The sequence below is a fragment of the Tachypleus tridentatus genome, chromosome 4, assembly GCF_004210375.1.
Source record: "Tachypleus tridentatus isolate NWPU-2018 chromosome 4, ASM421037v1, whole genome shotgun sequence".
Taxonomy (NCBI): Eukaryota; Metazoa; Arthropoda; class Merostomata; order Xiphosura; family Limulidae; genus Tachypleus; species Tachypleus tridentatus.
In genome coordinates this window covers 69,882,066-69,899,551 of record NC_134828.1, presented here as the reverse complement: position 1 = coordinate 69,899,551, position 17,486 = coordinate 69,882,066, and the positions used below count along the sequence as shown (strand labels likewise).

Here is a 17,486-nt window from a genome sequence, read left to right as displayed (position 1 = left end):
ACTCGAGGTCTATCTGCGATAGCCGTTTTTAATTTAGCAGTGTAAGAATAGAGGGAAGGAAGCTAGTCATCACCACCCACCGCCAACTCTTGGGCTACTCTTTTACCAACGAATGGTGGGATTGACCGTAACAATTTAACGCCCCCACGGTTGAAAGGGCGAGCATGTTTGGTGCGACGGGGATTCGAACTCGCAACCCTCAGATTACGAGTCGCACGCCTTAACCCACCTGGCCATGCCGGGCCATATTAACTCTGAATTAATTCGCTCATTGTTAACCGTCGATAAAATAATCAGTTCCAGATCAGAGAGAAGACTCAATATAGTTTGTTAAACTTTTGTACATAAATCATTATTTGTAACAACCGTTATTAAAACTGTATTATTGTTTGTATATTAAAATATATTTGTGTTAAGAAAGAACACTGTGTATCAATCTTGTTTGCAAACATTATAAATTTGATACATCTATACATTTAATTAACTTCTAAATTAAAATTTAACTAAATTTCAGGCTATTGGAAAACACAATACGTAACACAATAATTTGGGGGCTTGTCCAAGATAAATTATAACACGTAACAAAATTCTTTAATAATCTTGAATATTTTCAAGGTTTGTTTGTTTAGAATTAAGCACAAAGCTACACAATGGACCATCTGTGCTCTACCTACCACGGGTATCGAAAGCCAGTTTTTAGTGTCATGAGTTCGCAGACATACCGCTCTGCCAGTGGGGGCGTCACTAAGGTACCAGGTAAAACATATCATATTTATAAATATGTATATATAATAGGCCTAATACTTATGTCTTATGGCAAATAGAATGAAAGTTGTATTCTCTGTATTTGTTATTAACACATAATTTACCCATTAAGTTAAACCTGAATAATCATGATTTAAAATGAGGAAACTATTGAAAGTTCTACTCAGTATGTTTATTAAACACGTAAGTAAATTCGAGAATGATACCGTTCTCTTTGCCAGCTTTTGTTAAATAGCGATCGTATGTATATCTTTTGAAAGTCTTTATACAGCAGTCGCCTTCACAAACAGCAACGCTACTTCCTATGAAAAAGCACTTGAAGTGCTACGATTAGCCTGATAAAATATTTCGGGCTGAGGTCTTAGCAACGTGGAGTATTTGTAGTGCTTTGGCTAATAACACGCTGCATGCAGTGTTAAGGAGTTCCACTCAATCGTTTTGAAACATTTGATTATTACAGGAATAAAGGTTTGGGCTACTGTAACTAAAAATTTTGTTTATGTTAGTCGTCTTTATATTATTTTGAAATACTGACATACGTAGACAGTGGAACATATTTGGATTGGGAGGAGCACTGACAATTGGTGGTGGTGGTGGTGGGGTTACTTTATTTGCAAAGTTAACCGTGACCATTGAATTCAAAACTGAAAGAGCGATGTTTTATGATAGTTAAATTTAGGGGAGGGACGTGACGTGCCCCCCCCCTTCCCAAGATTCCTCCGTCTACGCTGTTATTATGCACTATATATTGTACTTATGAATATAAATAGATAAAATGTTGTTGACTAACTAAATTTTTAGTTGATTAAGAAGATAAGCTTAATGTGGAAAGGAATGTGTTTAGGAATAAATGTTTTTGGCTTTAACTTGTTTTAGAAATAATCGGTATTAATATTTAAACAGTGAAAAAAATAGACTAAGTGAATGAACAAAAACGTTTCTGCGAAGGGCAATAAACTGGATGTGAACGTCAGAAACGTGACAACAAATGACACGCGACTTTGTGATCACGTGATTGTTATACACTCGCCTCGTACACGTTGTGTTACATAAGCGACTTGAAACGTATTTGCCTTCATGTGTAGCGGTTTGAGAAGTGAGTGAAATGTTTTGAGTACGCTTGTCTTCAGTGAAGATGCATTTGATTGAAGCTGGTGATTGTATTTAATAGCATGAATGTAATGAACAGTGACGGTGATCAAAATATTTTACAAATTGTGATTATGCTGAGCAAGTGACATGTGCGAAAGAGCGATGAAACTGAAAGAATACGAGTCTACAACAAGAACAACAGACTTGCAAGTTGCAGTACCAGGTGTTACTAATACCAATACCAGTACCACTAGTAGTATTAGTGCTTGTACTATTACCATTAGGCGTATCGGATAGTGTTAAACTCGCTTAAGGTAGCAGATAATAGGAAACTATGGAAGTATATTCCCATCCACGTCGTTGTGGGCCAGCAACACCAGATCAGTTGGAAAGTATTATAGAATCTCTAACTGAAATAGCCAAAGAAAGGTCATGTCGACGTCCTAGTTTAAGATTGCCAAAGATCGTGGACCTGGCTGGATGTAATGCCTGTCAGGGTATTTTTCTCGAACCTGTCACTGTCTCATGTGGACACACATTTTGTAGAAAATGTCTGATTAAAGAAAATGTGCTTATTACATGTAATGTTTGTGGGGCAACTAACACTTTTAACCACATTTCAAATCTTAAAATTAATGTGACTATTTCGACACTCGTAGAAAAATGGTGGTCAAATGCGTTGCAGTCAGCAAAATTAAGATGTGACGGGAACGAATTGTTTCTCATTGGGAAAGTGGATTTAGCCCTTGAAAAGTATACGCGAGCTTATGAATTAGGTGAGTTTTACTTCTATCGAAAATTTTATATTCATAACATATAATAATGGAGTTCAAGTTGTGTTCAGTAATAATGGATTCTAAAAGGTAGGTTTATGATATTCCTATTTTTTTTTAAGTTAATTAGAAATGTGAAATAATTTCAACTGTTATAACTTATATTTGAAGTAACGTCCAACGTATTAATTGTTATGGATTTAACTTTTATTATATAGTTTTAAGTATTAATCATTGTAAACCGGACAGCTTTGAAAATATATTTTTTTAAAACACAAGTACATTTCGTGTTTATGAAAAGTTAACGTGTTTCTTGAGATTAGGTTGGTTTTAATTGTAATGTTCAGTTGATCCCGCTGTCACCTTCAACCTTAACTTTCAAACTGTAAATATGTTAATATCATTTTCATAAGCACACTCGTATATGCTTGTAGAATATAGTTAAAATAGAGTATTTCACTATGTATTTGCATACTTAAATGACTTAATCATTATTAAATACAACATGCAATCATGTTATGTTAAACAATTTAACTGTGCAGTTTCACATCAAATAGGGGTTATTATGAAGAGAGATTGAGAATGGTGAGGAGACGGGGGTTAAGTATGATGCTGAAGAATGTGGACAGTATTACTTGGTAAACTTTCAGGTGAAAAATGGAAGAGAAACATCTTCATCAGATTCAATTCCAGTTGCTATCAAAGTTCTACAGTCCTGGCAGAAAGTGTCATTAAAATTTGTGTAGTTCCACAAATGTGATGAGGAGTGTGAAGGTTTAGAGCAAATAATCAACACTTTGAGTGTTCCATAGAAAGATACAACATAATGTCTGATGTTTCTTGGAACTGAATTGTGACTGTGCATTAAACTCTCAGCAACTGAGGAGCACTTGCAATCCATGCTTGATATCAAATTCCCAGTTTAATAGACAGTTACTTTAGCAATGTTTATTAGCATAGTGTTTGTTTAGAATTTTATATGTGTAGTTGTATGTGTGTTTATATTCCTACACTTGTATTACAACTATAGTTATAAAACTGTATTTTTATTGCACATGTGTATTTCATAAGACCTTTACCTATTTAAAGTAACCTTAGTTTCAGATTTTTCTGAACAATCAGTAAATGTTGTTCAAAGTAGTCCCTGTCTTAAGGGACTACTTTGAGCACCTGATAAGTTATGTATACACATAGACACAACATATTGTTGCAAAATTTAATGAGTAACAACATAACTATTTGGGGCCCTAGTATCAATATAAAGCATAAAGAAGCATAGTAAATTTAATTACAAACAGAAATTTTCAAAAAAGTAAAAACAATCAATGTACCAATTTATGGTATCTAAAATTCTTAAAATACTAAATTTGAAAATAATTTTATTGTTTGCAGATTATTTGTAGCATCATTTATGTGTATTTTGGCAACAAGTTATAAAACCATATGCTTATTAGTTTCTGATTTTTATTTTTAAAGATAGTTGGAGTAGGTCAGGTTACATTTGTATAATCAGACTAGCTGAGATCAGGGATTATCATGTGACATAACATTTTGAAACAAAACTAAATGGTTATACTTTATACAATATGGCAGTTTTTTATTATTTACTGTAAAGATTATTTTTTTATTTTCTGTTGTTAAATTTCAAAACTATAATTATACCCAAAAAATGTTCCTACTAAAATGACAAAAACGGGAAGGAAGGTACTTTGATTGCGTTTATGGTCTAATGCGTCAACAACAATAATCAATGCAATGTTGTATGTATGTCATAAAAAAAGTAATTTGTGGCACTGTGTGTGCAACTACCATAACTTCAAGAGGAAAGAATAAAAAAACTGAAATTTTCCACACGTATTGTACTAAGTGGACCGTGAGAGTGTGCACCTGGGTATTGTTACTTATCCCCACATGTGTGCATCTTTTTAGAAACCTCAAAGTTTGCACCCATACTAAGTGGACCCTGAGGATGTGCACCTGCATATTATTACTTGTGTGTGTGTGTATAGTAAAAGGAATAGTTTCAAAACTATTATTTATAATAATTATCAACAGGCAATCAAGATCAGCACTATCAAACAATAATATGAGAAAATTTCAAAACTTGTATGAATCCATTGCACTTTCAGGTTGTAGTCTCCTTCAATACATTTATATTATGACCAGATACTGCCATGAATTTATAAGTTTTGAAATTTTCTCATATGGATGTATAGGTACACAGAAGTAAATAACAGTAGTTGGGTTATGTGAGTTGGAATTATGCAATGTTAAAAACTTACTATATATAAATGTACCAAATTACTACAATAACTGAACTTTCCTTTTTTTCCTCCTTATTATTTTCTTCTAGTTTGGAATTACATTTTACAAAGAATCTGTAATAAAAATGTTCAAATACCATTTTTCATCTAAATATAAATAACCTGAATTAAATACATGTTTCCAAATGCATAAATACAAGCTTTACACAAGTTCATAAAAAAATATACTCATCCAATCCTTTATAATTTTTTTATTGAAACTTTATCTAAGTCATGCTTTCTCCTGTTATTATTGGAAAAGCAATTTATTTCTGTGATATTTAACAGCTTAATACAAGATGTATCTCTTTATTGTTCTTTCTGTGATTCCTAGTAACAGTTTTTAATATTGCACAATTCCAACTCACATTACTCAACTACTGTTATTTACTTCTGTGTATTTAAAGTAATGTCAAAAAACAGGAAGTACTTTTGGAAAAAAATTAATATTGTATGTTTTATAATACACACCCAGAAGAGGGAACATCTGAAAATAAGGGTTATTTAGAATTTTAAATTTAACCAAAATAAATTTATTGAAATGTTTACTGGCATATAGTGTATTTGTGTGTTTTTTACTTCTAACATCAAATTTATGTGAATTTATCCATAAACCTAAAAGATATGTTACACTTCTAGAATTGTAATTAAATAAATTTTTAATAAAATATAACCTGAATGACATAAAACATAACACTATGTAACACAAATTTTGTTCCTAGATAGTATGTGTTATTTCTTAATTACTTATGTTGTAAAAGTACAGAAAATGGCCATTCCCTTCAAACTTTGCTTTTGTGACCTGAATAATGAAATTTAGAAATTAACCAATTTTCTATGTAAAAATGGGTAAATTTGCATTTTCATTTACGTAAGGTCTGAATAAAACAACATATGAATCAAGATTTACATGTATTTATACTAAAGTTACACAAAACTGTTTGTGAGTTGTTTTTTGAGATATGCGACTAATATAAATCACTTTCATGTATCAGCCCCCAAATATCGTCTCCCATCATGTTTTCATTTTTTGCTCTCAGGTCACAAAAGCAAAGTTTGAAGGAAAAATAGGTCTTTTGCATAAGCAATTGGGAAATAACACTTTCTGTCCAGGAACAAGGAAAAGTAAAAATTTTATTACATTGTTTAATTCTTTCTTTCACAACTGAAAATATATTCTTTAGGGGGGGAAAAAGGATATTTATGTTTACTTACTAATCTATATAAATTTTCTGCTTGTCTTGATAAATTTTTTTTGAAAAATCTTTCAGTTTTTTTATTTTGTTTTGATTGTGTTTTAACAAATGAAATATTAATAAGTATATTTGGAAAATGAGTAATCACAATGGTATAATTTTCTCCTAAGGTTTATTAATCCTTCCATCTGAATGTTTTTTTTTTATCAAAACACTTTATTCTTATCAATTTTCAAACCTAAGAATAAACATTTTCTGAATTGTGACATTTAAACTAAAACTGTTTTAGCTGTAGCAATATATTGCAAGATTTACCGTAACACTTAATATTTTGTGTTGAGGTTATTACTAAAAATTCTACATATTGAAGTGAGTTAAGTTTGTAAAATATATCGGTTTCAGTCTTTTCTGGTGAAACTCCAGAATAGCTATAAAGGATAAAGCACTCTTATTACTTTCAAAGGTAAACTTAATCTCTTTATTTATGAACTTAAAATCACAACAAACTTATTAACATCTTTAGTATTTTCCATAAAACAATCTGTATTAAGCCTGGGATGAATTAATTCCTCTTTATTGTTCAATAATTTGATAAAGGATAAAAAAAAAAGTGAAAGTATATTGAAACATTTAAACTAATTTATTTTTTAGTATATTCTAATTTGTTCAATATATACAAGGATTGTATTTTATGTCTACATATTTCGATATGTTTATATTTAATTGAAAAAAGTATTTGATTTTTAGTGTTTTGTTATAGATTGTGTAAAATTACATCTTGAAGTGTAAAGTCGCCAAACTGGTAGAAATAACAAAGAGAACAAGAGTTTTAAATATTTAATTTGTAGTTTTTTGGTATATTTGTATAATATTTTCGTTTGTGCTATGGTCATACACACGCATGCACACATACACAAACTAGCAGTTACCTGGAAAATATTTTGCAGTCAAATTAATATCTTTAGTACAACAGTACTTTTTCATATACAGAATTTTTTGAATAATGCAAAAGACTTCTAATCGCCGACACCAAAATTTAAGTGTCCACTTGACCAAGGCCTAACATTAGTTAAACTTTTTTTCGTACTTCTTACCTATAGTATATACGATAAGAGATAAAATTAACTACAAAGTTAACTTGTACGTTTTGCTTTTACTTTAGTTAGGGCTAACGTTACCGTATTTAATACTATCATTACACTTATAGCGTTACCTTACGACCTAACATTAGACCTTTTTAAGTTTGATAAGTTATTAATGTTATTGTGCAAAATTTCTAAACTAGCACGGATACAATAATTTTCTGGTGGAACTGGGAAAACAACATGGGTGCTCGAGGATTAAATAGTCCTTCTACTTTTACTAATAAAGTATGTTTAAATCGAGTGCTTATATCTGCGCATTTAAACAATGATGTGCACTCGCATTTCCAGAACATGTAAAATTGAGTATTATTATATTAACTTTTTCAAACTATAGAAGTTAATTTTGCCGTGAGTGTTATACTTTGGGAATTTTCAGTTGTGGACTTTAACGATCGTAGCATAGGCTCGAGTTTTGTCGTATAACTAATATTTTGAAAAATATTGAAGTGGTATTAGCGACTTCGTCGGAGTTAAACACCTATACAGAAATTTTAAATTTAGAATATTTCATAGATGTTTGATTATTTTGTAGCGTAATGTTATTACTGCAGTATTTCATCGATTCTTTTAATTTTTTTAATGTATTCGGTGTTCTCTTTATTGCGTCCATAAAAATATAAGTGTTAGTGATATCGGAGGTTAGACAAGTAATAAAAACTGGTGAAAGTATCTGCATAAACGATTTGCAAGTGTTATTAGATAAAGAAAATACGAAATATTGGGCAACACAGTTAAGATGTAATATTAGAGGAATATAAATTGTCAGAGCCAGGATAATTGTGTAAAATGAGAAAAAAGTGAAACGTGTTTTAAATTATGGTAATATAAAGTTAGTGGTTAGCATGCCACATTACGAATCTGAGGGTTTTGATTTGCGTCCCTGGCCCGGCATGGCCTAGCGCGTAAGGCGTGCGACTCGTAATCCGAGGGTCGCGGGTTCGTGCCCGCGTCGCGCTAAACATGCTCGCCCTCCCAGCCGTGGGGGTGTATAATGTGACGGTCAATCCCACTATTCGTTGGTAAAAGAGTAGCCCAAGAGTTGGCGGTGGGTGGTGATGACTAGCTGCCTTCCCTCTAGTCTTACACTGCTAAATTAGGGACGGCTAGCACAGATAGCCCTCGAGTAGCTTTGTGCGAAATTCACAAACAAACAAACAAACAGATTTGCGTCCCACTGTCTAAAAATTACGCTCAAATTTTCAGAGCAGTATGAGGTGAAATAATAAAGGTAGAGGGCGGTGAGTGCTGTTGACTGGTGTTCTGTTGGCTCAATATTAGGGACTGTTGGTACTCGTAAGCCGTTGTGCAGATTTCCGCGATTTTCCTGAACAAACAAAATGCACAGTTTTAGAATATGGATTACAAAGTTACCAGGGAAACTTATAAATTCGAGTACAGAGTATATAGTAGAATTACTTAAGGATAATGGAACACTATTGTATATTTCATTATATTAAAATTTTGTTTATTTTCAAATTTGGCATAATATAGAATATTCGGATATTATAGTTTTCACGTAGGCATAAAAATGGAAAGCAAATTTGTTTTATATATAATAGTGCGCCTTTTGAATTTTGTATGAATAATAATTCCAGAAGATTCCTTTTTATAAGTGTGGTTTCTTTAATTTTCGAAAATAGAGTGCAAATGACAACAATGAAATTAACTTATACCAGCAACACAGTTTTACGTAAATTACTGTGAATAGTTTCTGAATATTCATACTGTAAACAGTTATTTGAAGAAAATATTTGTTTCCTGATGACAGTAACAAAAATAAATTTTTAAATATCAAATAATTTAAATTGTAAGAAATCGTACTTGATTTGTGTGTGTTTTGCTTATTCACTAAAAAATGCGAAGACAATCGTAAGTTTGCACTTTTACAGAAAATCTGCTGGTTATTGAATATACTTATTAGTCATAATAGTTGGTTAAACGGGTGTTTATAATACACATATGTACAAAAATAAATTAATATAGCCTTCTTTTATCTAAACCCGTTTTTACCTGAGCCGTGAACAGATTTATCGCCGTTTTACAGGAACATGCCGACAATGATATTAATTTCTTACTGTGTATAATTTGATATTGGTATTTGTATGTGGCATGGAAGTGAAATTTAATTTCCTCGTGAGAGCTTGAATAGAAGAAAAGGTTACAGCAATCAGCATTAAATGTTTTTGTTATTATTTGAATAAGAATTAAGGAAAAGGCTGAAGCACACTTGTTATTACTTTATCTTATCAGTCTAACAAATTGTGACTTGTACATTGCTCGTATAATATGCCAGATGTTATTACTTGAAAGAGCCTTAAACATAGCTCTTGGATGTGCTTATAACAACCTGTTATATAAACGACCTTGCTTGTACCTTATATGACAGTTGCGTTCATAGATGTTCTGGTACGCAAATTTACGTTTCTTGTGGATTTTGGATTACCAATTCTCAGTTTATGAGATTTGACCCCGTATTTAGAATATCTCTTAAAAGTGTTTTAATGGCTTCATTATACAACTTTTTGACTTTTTTTTTGAAGTAAAATGTATTGTTTTACAACAATTTTTGTTAGCCCTATAATTTATAACTAAAAATCGAAAATACGAGATAAAAAACACACCAAACAACCTCTGTAAATGGCCATTCCAAGACTATTGTTGATCTTATGGGCAGGGTAACAAGTGTTTTATAAATATGCTGAGGATTGTATTATTAAATGCTTACAGTTCACCACTATAAACTTATTTTTTTTAACCGTTTTTAACCTTATTTTCAACATGGGTCATTTTAAGGTGTAAATATAGTATTTCTTATTTGGCAGAGTACCACTAAATATGTAATTTGAAACTTAAGTGTTAGGTTTGTACAATAAAACAAAAGAAAAATTATATTAACATTGCAAAGTAAATCTTAAGTCTACATTTGCAAGTTTAAGGCTTATAAAGTTGATTAAAAAAAAGGTTTTGCTGCACTGACTGATGTGTGTCAGTTCAGAGAAACTAAAAGTGGTAGCTATGATTTTTAATTACATAAAATGGTTTTGTATAGATTTTGTAGTTTTATTCATGTTTATCATATGCTGATTGAATTATCTGTGAAATTTATGTTAATTAAATTAATTTTATATCTATTAATGATGTTAAGGTTATCTTAGTTTCACTGTAAGTTTGTATTTTATTATTTTGGCTAGTATCACCTAATTTCCTGAAATTTACTGTTACTAAAATCTGTTTCTCTTGCAGAGGTATTGGATGTGGAATTTATACAATTTGTATGGAGACTATGTGACAAAATTTGAACTCTATAAATAGATAAAGCTTATAGTTCCAATTAGTTTTTAATATATCATTGGAGTTTACTGTTCAAGCCTGTAAAAACTCATAGTTGATGTTTTCTTAAGTGTAATATAGTACTATATTTGTTGCTTGATTAATTCAACTGTAGACTTTTCATTACTGTGTTTAGAATATCTTTATTAATGTAACATATAAAGGTGTGGTAATACAGTGATATGAGTATATCGTGAAACTGTAATACCATTCTCTTGAAATTGTATCTTCACAAAATCTGGCAAACTATCAGTAAGCATTATAAGTCTTGTGTGCTAAAAAAAAATAAAAAAATCAGAATTTCAAAGCATTTCTGCTAAAAGTTAATTACTAATTAAAGGATAAGTATTGAGTGCTACATGTTGTCTTCATTTTTTATGAAAAACATTACATGCAAAGTAACATAAATTAATAATAACAGAATAGACAGACAAATATTAACAGTATTTTTTACTTCTCTTGCCAGCTTCTATTCAGTTGATGAAACTTAAGAACTTGAAAAAGAACTGTAAATTGTGAAGTACGTAAATAAAACAATGTTAATAACATAGATAATAAATTATAGACAAGACTAAGACTTTGTAACAAACCCTACTCACCCTGATAACATATGTAATGTATGTGCTACCTCATCAAGGGATTGTTTGGTCCTTTTAAAACATCCATGTGAAACATACAGATTTAAACCCATCCTTGATTTTTCAGAAGATTGTCAGTTTCCTTCTTAAACTTCTGTTAAGTGCCAGCCTGCACTGCTACTGAAGGAATGTTCATTATTCTGCTTAAAAACTGTCTTAATTAAAGCTCATTATTCATTTTTCAAAGCTTATACTTCATACAATTGTCTCAAGAATACAGCACAAAAAATCTTATCAATTTTCACATATAACTTTGCTTATTTCAATAAGATATTTTCTTACCCTTCCATTCTCAGATTCATCCTGATAGTCTTTATTTAACTAATTTCTAGGAAGTCAGTATTCAAGTTGCATATAAATGTTGTTCCTCATTATGAAGAACCTTATACACTTAAAAATAAAGGCTGCCATAAATTGGCATAATGTATAAAATTAAATCTGATGATTATTAATCCTCTTTTATAGGATAAACATGCATTAATGACCATAATAAAGTAGTTTAAAAAAATGTAACATCTATAGATTATATTATAGATCATTTTCTTTAAATGACTATAATAGTAATTGGAAGAAGTTGGAAATTATTGAACATTCTACCAACTTTACAATATTAGGACGTTTTGAAGGTTGTTGTATTTGTAAAAGCTACAAAAATGTAATGAGTTTTGATGTTAAGTGGCTACCTCTCTTGCATATTTACCAACTGTAAAACATTTTCAGAATGATATCTATTGGCTCATTCCTTTGTGTTTACATGATTATGAATTTCTGGTTAGCATGCCCTTCAGAATGATGACCAGTGGTCATTGAAATGTATAGCAGTTTTGTGTGTATTTTTTTTTTTGTTACAGTATTTATTTTTCAATTATTGAAAAGATTGTTGTCATTGTTTGTGATATAGTATTGTGTTTGAAGATTCCTCAATATTTTTCAATAAACTTTTTGTTATATTAGTATTACAAAACATTAACTTTCTTTGATGTACATTATTCATCCTTAAACACAGTTATAGAAGACAGTTACCAGTGGTTGTTGTGAGTGAAGTTTAAGTTGTATTTTAGCTTTTTTATCTAAAATAAATGTTGTTTACTTCCATCAGATCCAGATGATCACCTGGTAGCCAGCAACAGATCTCATGCTTTGTTGATACTGGGACAAACACAGGAAGCACTAAATGTTGCTGACTTAGCAACACACTTGTGTCCTACATGGCCTAAAGTAGGAGTTTTTAAATGTCTTTCATCACATTTTGTAATTAAACACTGATCTATTACTGTTTGTATGCAAAAAATATCTGCTATAGGATGAAATTGTATTTTTTAATGTGATGAAATTTAAGGTTTGATATAGTGATCTGGAGTATAATTTTTTTACTTGCAGGGTTTGGTTTCTAACACTTACTTTTGATACCATGCACAAACTCAATGATTAAACAATTTACATTATTTATGGAATACGTTAAAGTCTAGTATATCTCAGTTCATTCTGCTATAAAACTTCGCCACTTTGTGGGGCGGAAGACCATGTCACGTGTGATGGATTTATTAATGCATATTTATTTTAATCTTAATGTTCAATAAAATATATATTTAGAAATGCATTTAACTTGTATTGTTAAGTGTGTATTGCAAAAGTCCTGCCTGTTCTCTAAATTTATAGAAGATTCATGATTGTAAGAATCAACTATGTAGGATGTGTGTATGTAAAATGTGACTATTGTTGCCTTAGCTAAAATGTCTAGAAAATTTCCTCTGAAGTTTATAAGGTGTAACTAGTGCAGTGAAAGGAGACAGTTTTAATATTGTTTGCTGCAGTTTGTATACTATAAAACCTAAAGTTATAATGGTGATTAATGCTTATCTATCAGGAAACTACAGATATTTGACCAGGAACATTTACATATTTAGAAGATTGTAAACCGTTTAACTTCGGTAAATTAACTTCAAATGTTAGTATTTTTGATGAATACTTTGGATGTTTTCATTAGAAAAAACCTGTGTGAAGGGATGGCTAACTACTGTTCTCATATAAACTCACAATAATTCACTCATCATGTGTTGATCAAATATTAAGTTCCAGATGAGATGTAAGATTCAGCAGTGTTTGCAGGTTTATGTATACACATGTCATTATTTGTAATAACTATTTATAACAACTGTTATTTTAAATTGTATTACTGTTTGTATATTTGTGTTAAGAAAGAAAATTATGTGTGAATCTTGTTGGCAAATGTCATAAAATTGATACATGGCAACATTCAATTAACTGCTAAATTAAAATTTCTGCCTATTTTAAATTGTAATATTTAAGATAATAATTCAGAGGCTCATCTGGGATAAATTATATAGATAATATTATAAACTGGGGGCTTTTCTGGGATTTCAACCAGGAACAAAATTCAAATCTTAATTCAGTATATGTTTATCAGTGCCAACAAGATTCAATCATGTCTGATTATCAAGAATCTCTTGAAACTCTCCCTCAAACAACTAGAATAATATAAAAAAAGTGAATTGCTCAATGTTGCCAGAGTTTTAGAATTAGATGTTAAGAATTCATGAACTAAAAATGCATATTATTGAAGTACTAGTTGCCAATGATTTGTTGTCTGAGGAAGCATTAGAGGAACACTCTAGTGTTTCCACTAGCCAATCAGAGTTGAGTCATAAAGATAAGTTAGAAATTCAGCTAAAACCCAAACAAATTGAGATTGAACATGCTTTTATCAAAGCTGAAATAGAAAGTATACATCATGAGGTCAAACAAGTCCATATTGAAGGTGGAAGAGAAAGTAACCATCTCACTGTTGAACAATCCTGTACAGAAGCCAAAAAAGTTGGATAGCAAGCTAATCACTGTTTCTCCTAAGAATGATGATGCTGAGAAAAACCTCAATGTTTCTTGCATGTGCTGTGACTCAAGCTCAGGCTAAGAAATTAAGCCAAAAACAAATGATAGACACTTGTTCAGAGGACAACATATTTTAGATTTGATAGGGATCTTGTGAATAATTGTTCTACTGGCAACTTCTTGGTGATTGACAATCATTGATGTAAGGGATCTAGTTCAAATGGTCAAGCTCCATTTGCCATAAGTAAACTGATTCCCAAGCAAGAAAAGGATCCACAGATTTCTTCAATATTCAAGTATACAGCTTCTAATTTCAGATTCAAATTTCCAGGTATTTGAAATTATAATATGTAATATAATGAATTTGAAACTCATCCAGGATAAATTATAATACATGAAAACCAATTGCTAATATCAAAAGCATAACACTGGATGTCTAAAAATTATAAGTAAAATTGAATGTAAGAACTATTATCTTAAATTTTTAAAATGTTAAATGATATTAATTGAGGAAACATGATCTTGTAACTATAGCAATTTGTAGTTTTTTAACATTATTGCAAAGAGGAAGTGGTTAAAATGTTATGTCATTTTTTATTAGTTGTATAATATGTAAAGTATGCTGCTTGTGCGTTTCTTGATATTGTTTATCTTAGTATAATTGAACCTTGCATTTGTAAACCAATTTGATTATCTTATAAATACACATTATATTGTTTTAGGGCTACTTTCGTAAGGGAGCTGCACTTGCCAGCCTAGGGCGGTATGAAGAGGCAGCAGTGGCTTATCTACAGTGTTTAGTACTGGATTCCTCTGTAGCAATTATCAAACAAGAAGTTACAGAAGTAAGTTCAATTTCTTAAAACTGAAAATTAACAGAACATTGTAGGAGATTAATTTCTTCTAAACTACCCTAGGATATGATGTAGCTCAAATACCCTTACTCCTCACTTTTCAAAAAACCCTAAGAGACTGAATGAACAACATAGTAGTTGAAATTATGACAAAGCTAATATTATTTTTTTATGACAGATATGATTGATTATAAGTTGTGCTTACCAGCAAACGTTTTCACAACTTAAAAACTGTTTCAATCAATATTTCTTTCATTAGATATAAATTATACCTATGATATTAAAATGAACTTGCAACATTGAATAGTTGCACATTATAACTTGCTTTACTATAAGGAAGACAGCCCTAAAAAGACTCTGGATGTCCAGTTTCATTGTAATGGCTTTTGGGGTCAGTGTATCATTTTTTGGAATTATAATTTCATTCTGTGGATGAAAACATTGTTCAGACTGACTGAGTGTATGGTTTTAAAACATTGTTCAGACTGATTTAGTGTATGGTTTTAAAACACCTTACTGTCCTAAATTCTTCTTTTCAATTTTGTTCACTCCTTTGGAGAACACTGGATACTCTCTTCTCTAAGAGGTTGTCCTTTTGGTATATGTTATTTAATAATTTAATTAAGTATAGGAAAATCTTTCCTTATAAAGTGTAATTTATCTCTGGTAAAGCTTTGTGTAACTGATTTATTAGTTTTTTAAATTTGATAACATAAATAATTTTATTAAAAGGTTGCTCAAATTCATCAGTTTTGACCAGGAGTAGGATCTTTCTATTAGTCTTAAATTAAGTTTGTGTCAACACCTTTGACATTCTTATACCAAAGTTTTAAGTAAAGAATATTCAACTTTCTCTTACAAGTTATCTCTTTTGTAAGATGTGAAGCTAAACTCTTTGATAGTGATGATTGAAGTGCTTATTAATTGTATTTAGCTACACATTTGTTTCATAAATGTTTGTAATAGTTATGAAATACAGTGTAGTTTTATTACAGTCATGGGTCATAATAAAATTGATATGTAATTTTTATGTACATGGAAATGATGGTTTAGTTGAAAGTTCCTCCTTTGATTACTTTTTTTAACAAATATTTATCTGCTGTTGGTGATGTTATTTTTATTGGCTTTAAATTTTTTACTATCTGATTACTTAAAAAATGCTTTTACTTTTAACTAATGTCACTATATGATCATTTACTCTAAAATTGAATTTTTAATCTGTTATTTTCTATGGCATGACCTGTGGAAAAATGTTAACTTCATTTCTTTGAGAAGCAAAAGACATTCCTTCTAAACTAAAAATGTCAACCATGAGAAGCTTGAATTTGTTAAAAAAAACAAACCCAACTATAATACAAAAACACTTATGATATCAGATAGATATGTGCATATTTTAGTACCTATCACGTAAAATGTGTTTTTGTCGCATGTATTCGTGGGTTGTTAGAGAGCGGGAGATTTTGAAATGCTAATTTCTTCTGTTGTTATCCACTTCTATTAGATTTGTGATTTTTTAAAATTTGTGTCTAATATTCCATAAAATATAGATAATTCAAAAAAGTGTGATTCCACTTAATTCGTCATTAAAACATGGAGACTCAGAATCAAGCTGCAGTTCTTCAGCAAGCTTTCCAGGACAAAATTTTTTAGGAGGGAGTGATGGAAGCATTTACAGTATTGCCAGCAGTGATAGTCTATATCACACCAGTGACAGTGATGAAGAAAGCTTTTACCAGGTATGTTGAACTGTGCTTGTATAGTTGCCTCTTTTTTTTTTTTTTTTGCAAAATTCATTTGTAGAACACAATCTTTATTTTTTATTTTGCTCGTCTTTTCAAGTGTGAAAATGGTAAATTCAAATTAATCTTTATGAATTTATTGCTTTAACTTTTTCATTGTCATATATAAGTAACTAAAATATTAACAATACAATCACTGTTAGTTGTTTTTTGTTTTTTTTTAACTTGTAGACTTTAACATTTTCTGCAGATGTCTTAAGTTTTCTAAATTCCCTTTATCTTCATCCAGAATTTTCGTTAGTACCCCCTCTTATTCCTGGTTTATATTTAAACCTTGTCTACCCTTTACATTCTGCTATTAAATGTTGCATTGTATACTTATTTTCTTGATATAAATCATGTAGTTTATCTTCATTTATTCAGTGCTTGTATCCTTTAAATTTATTTTCACACCTAAACCTTACAGTGACTAGTTGGTCCTTTCTTTAAGGAAAAAAACTGTTTTAAATTAATTTTCTCCCTTAATTTGAGGTTTCTATGTGAGCTGTTAAATTTGAGTCTTTATCTTGTATTCACTGTACTGTAAAGTTCTTTGTGAAAGTAATCTAGTTTTTTAGTGTGTTTTGTTTTATCTTTTTCTCTCTTGTGGTTCTTTTTCTACATATGTATCATTCTTGTATCTCTAACCAGTATTGCTTTGTTCACCTTCATTTATCCTGCTTTTAGACCTACTTATTTTTCCATATATTTATGTGCTACTCTCCATACCGTCTTTGCACATCTGCTCTTTTCCAGTTTCTT

At 30.5% G+C, this 17,486-nt stretch overlaps 1 protein-coding gene across 1 annotated transcript in view; it reads left to right on the top strand.

The window, feature by feature from the left end:
- The first annotated feature begins 1,821 nt into the window (after window positions 1–1,821).
- The window catches only part of LOC143249384 (LON peptidase N-terminal domain and RING finger protein 3), a 35,366-nt gene continuing 19,701 nt past the window's right edge, over window positions 1,822–17,486 (top strand). The window contains exons 1-4 of the mRNA XM_076499145.1: window positions 1,822–2,633; window positions 12,342–12,460; window positions 14,815–14,937; window positions 16,494–16,682. Of these exons, the coding sequence (XP_076355260.1) occupies window positions 2,192–2,633; window positions 12,342–12,460; window positions 14,815–14,937; window positions 16,494–16,682 (873 nt within the window). The 5' untranslated portion in view covers window positions 1,822–2,191. The remainder of the gene's footprint in view (window positions 2,634–12,341; window positions 12,461–14,814; window positions 14,938–16,493; window positions 16,683–17,486) is intronic.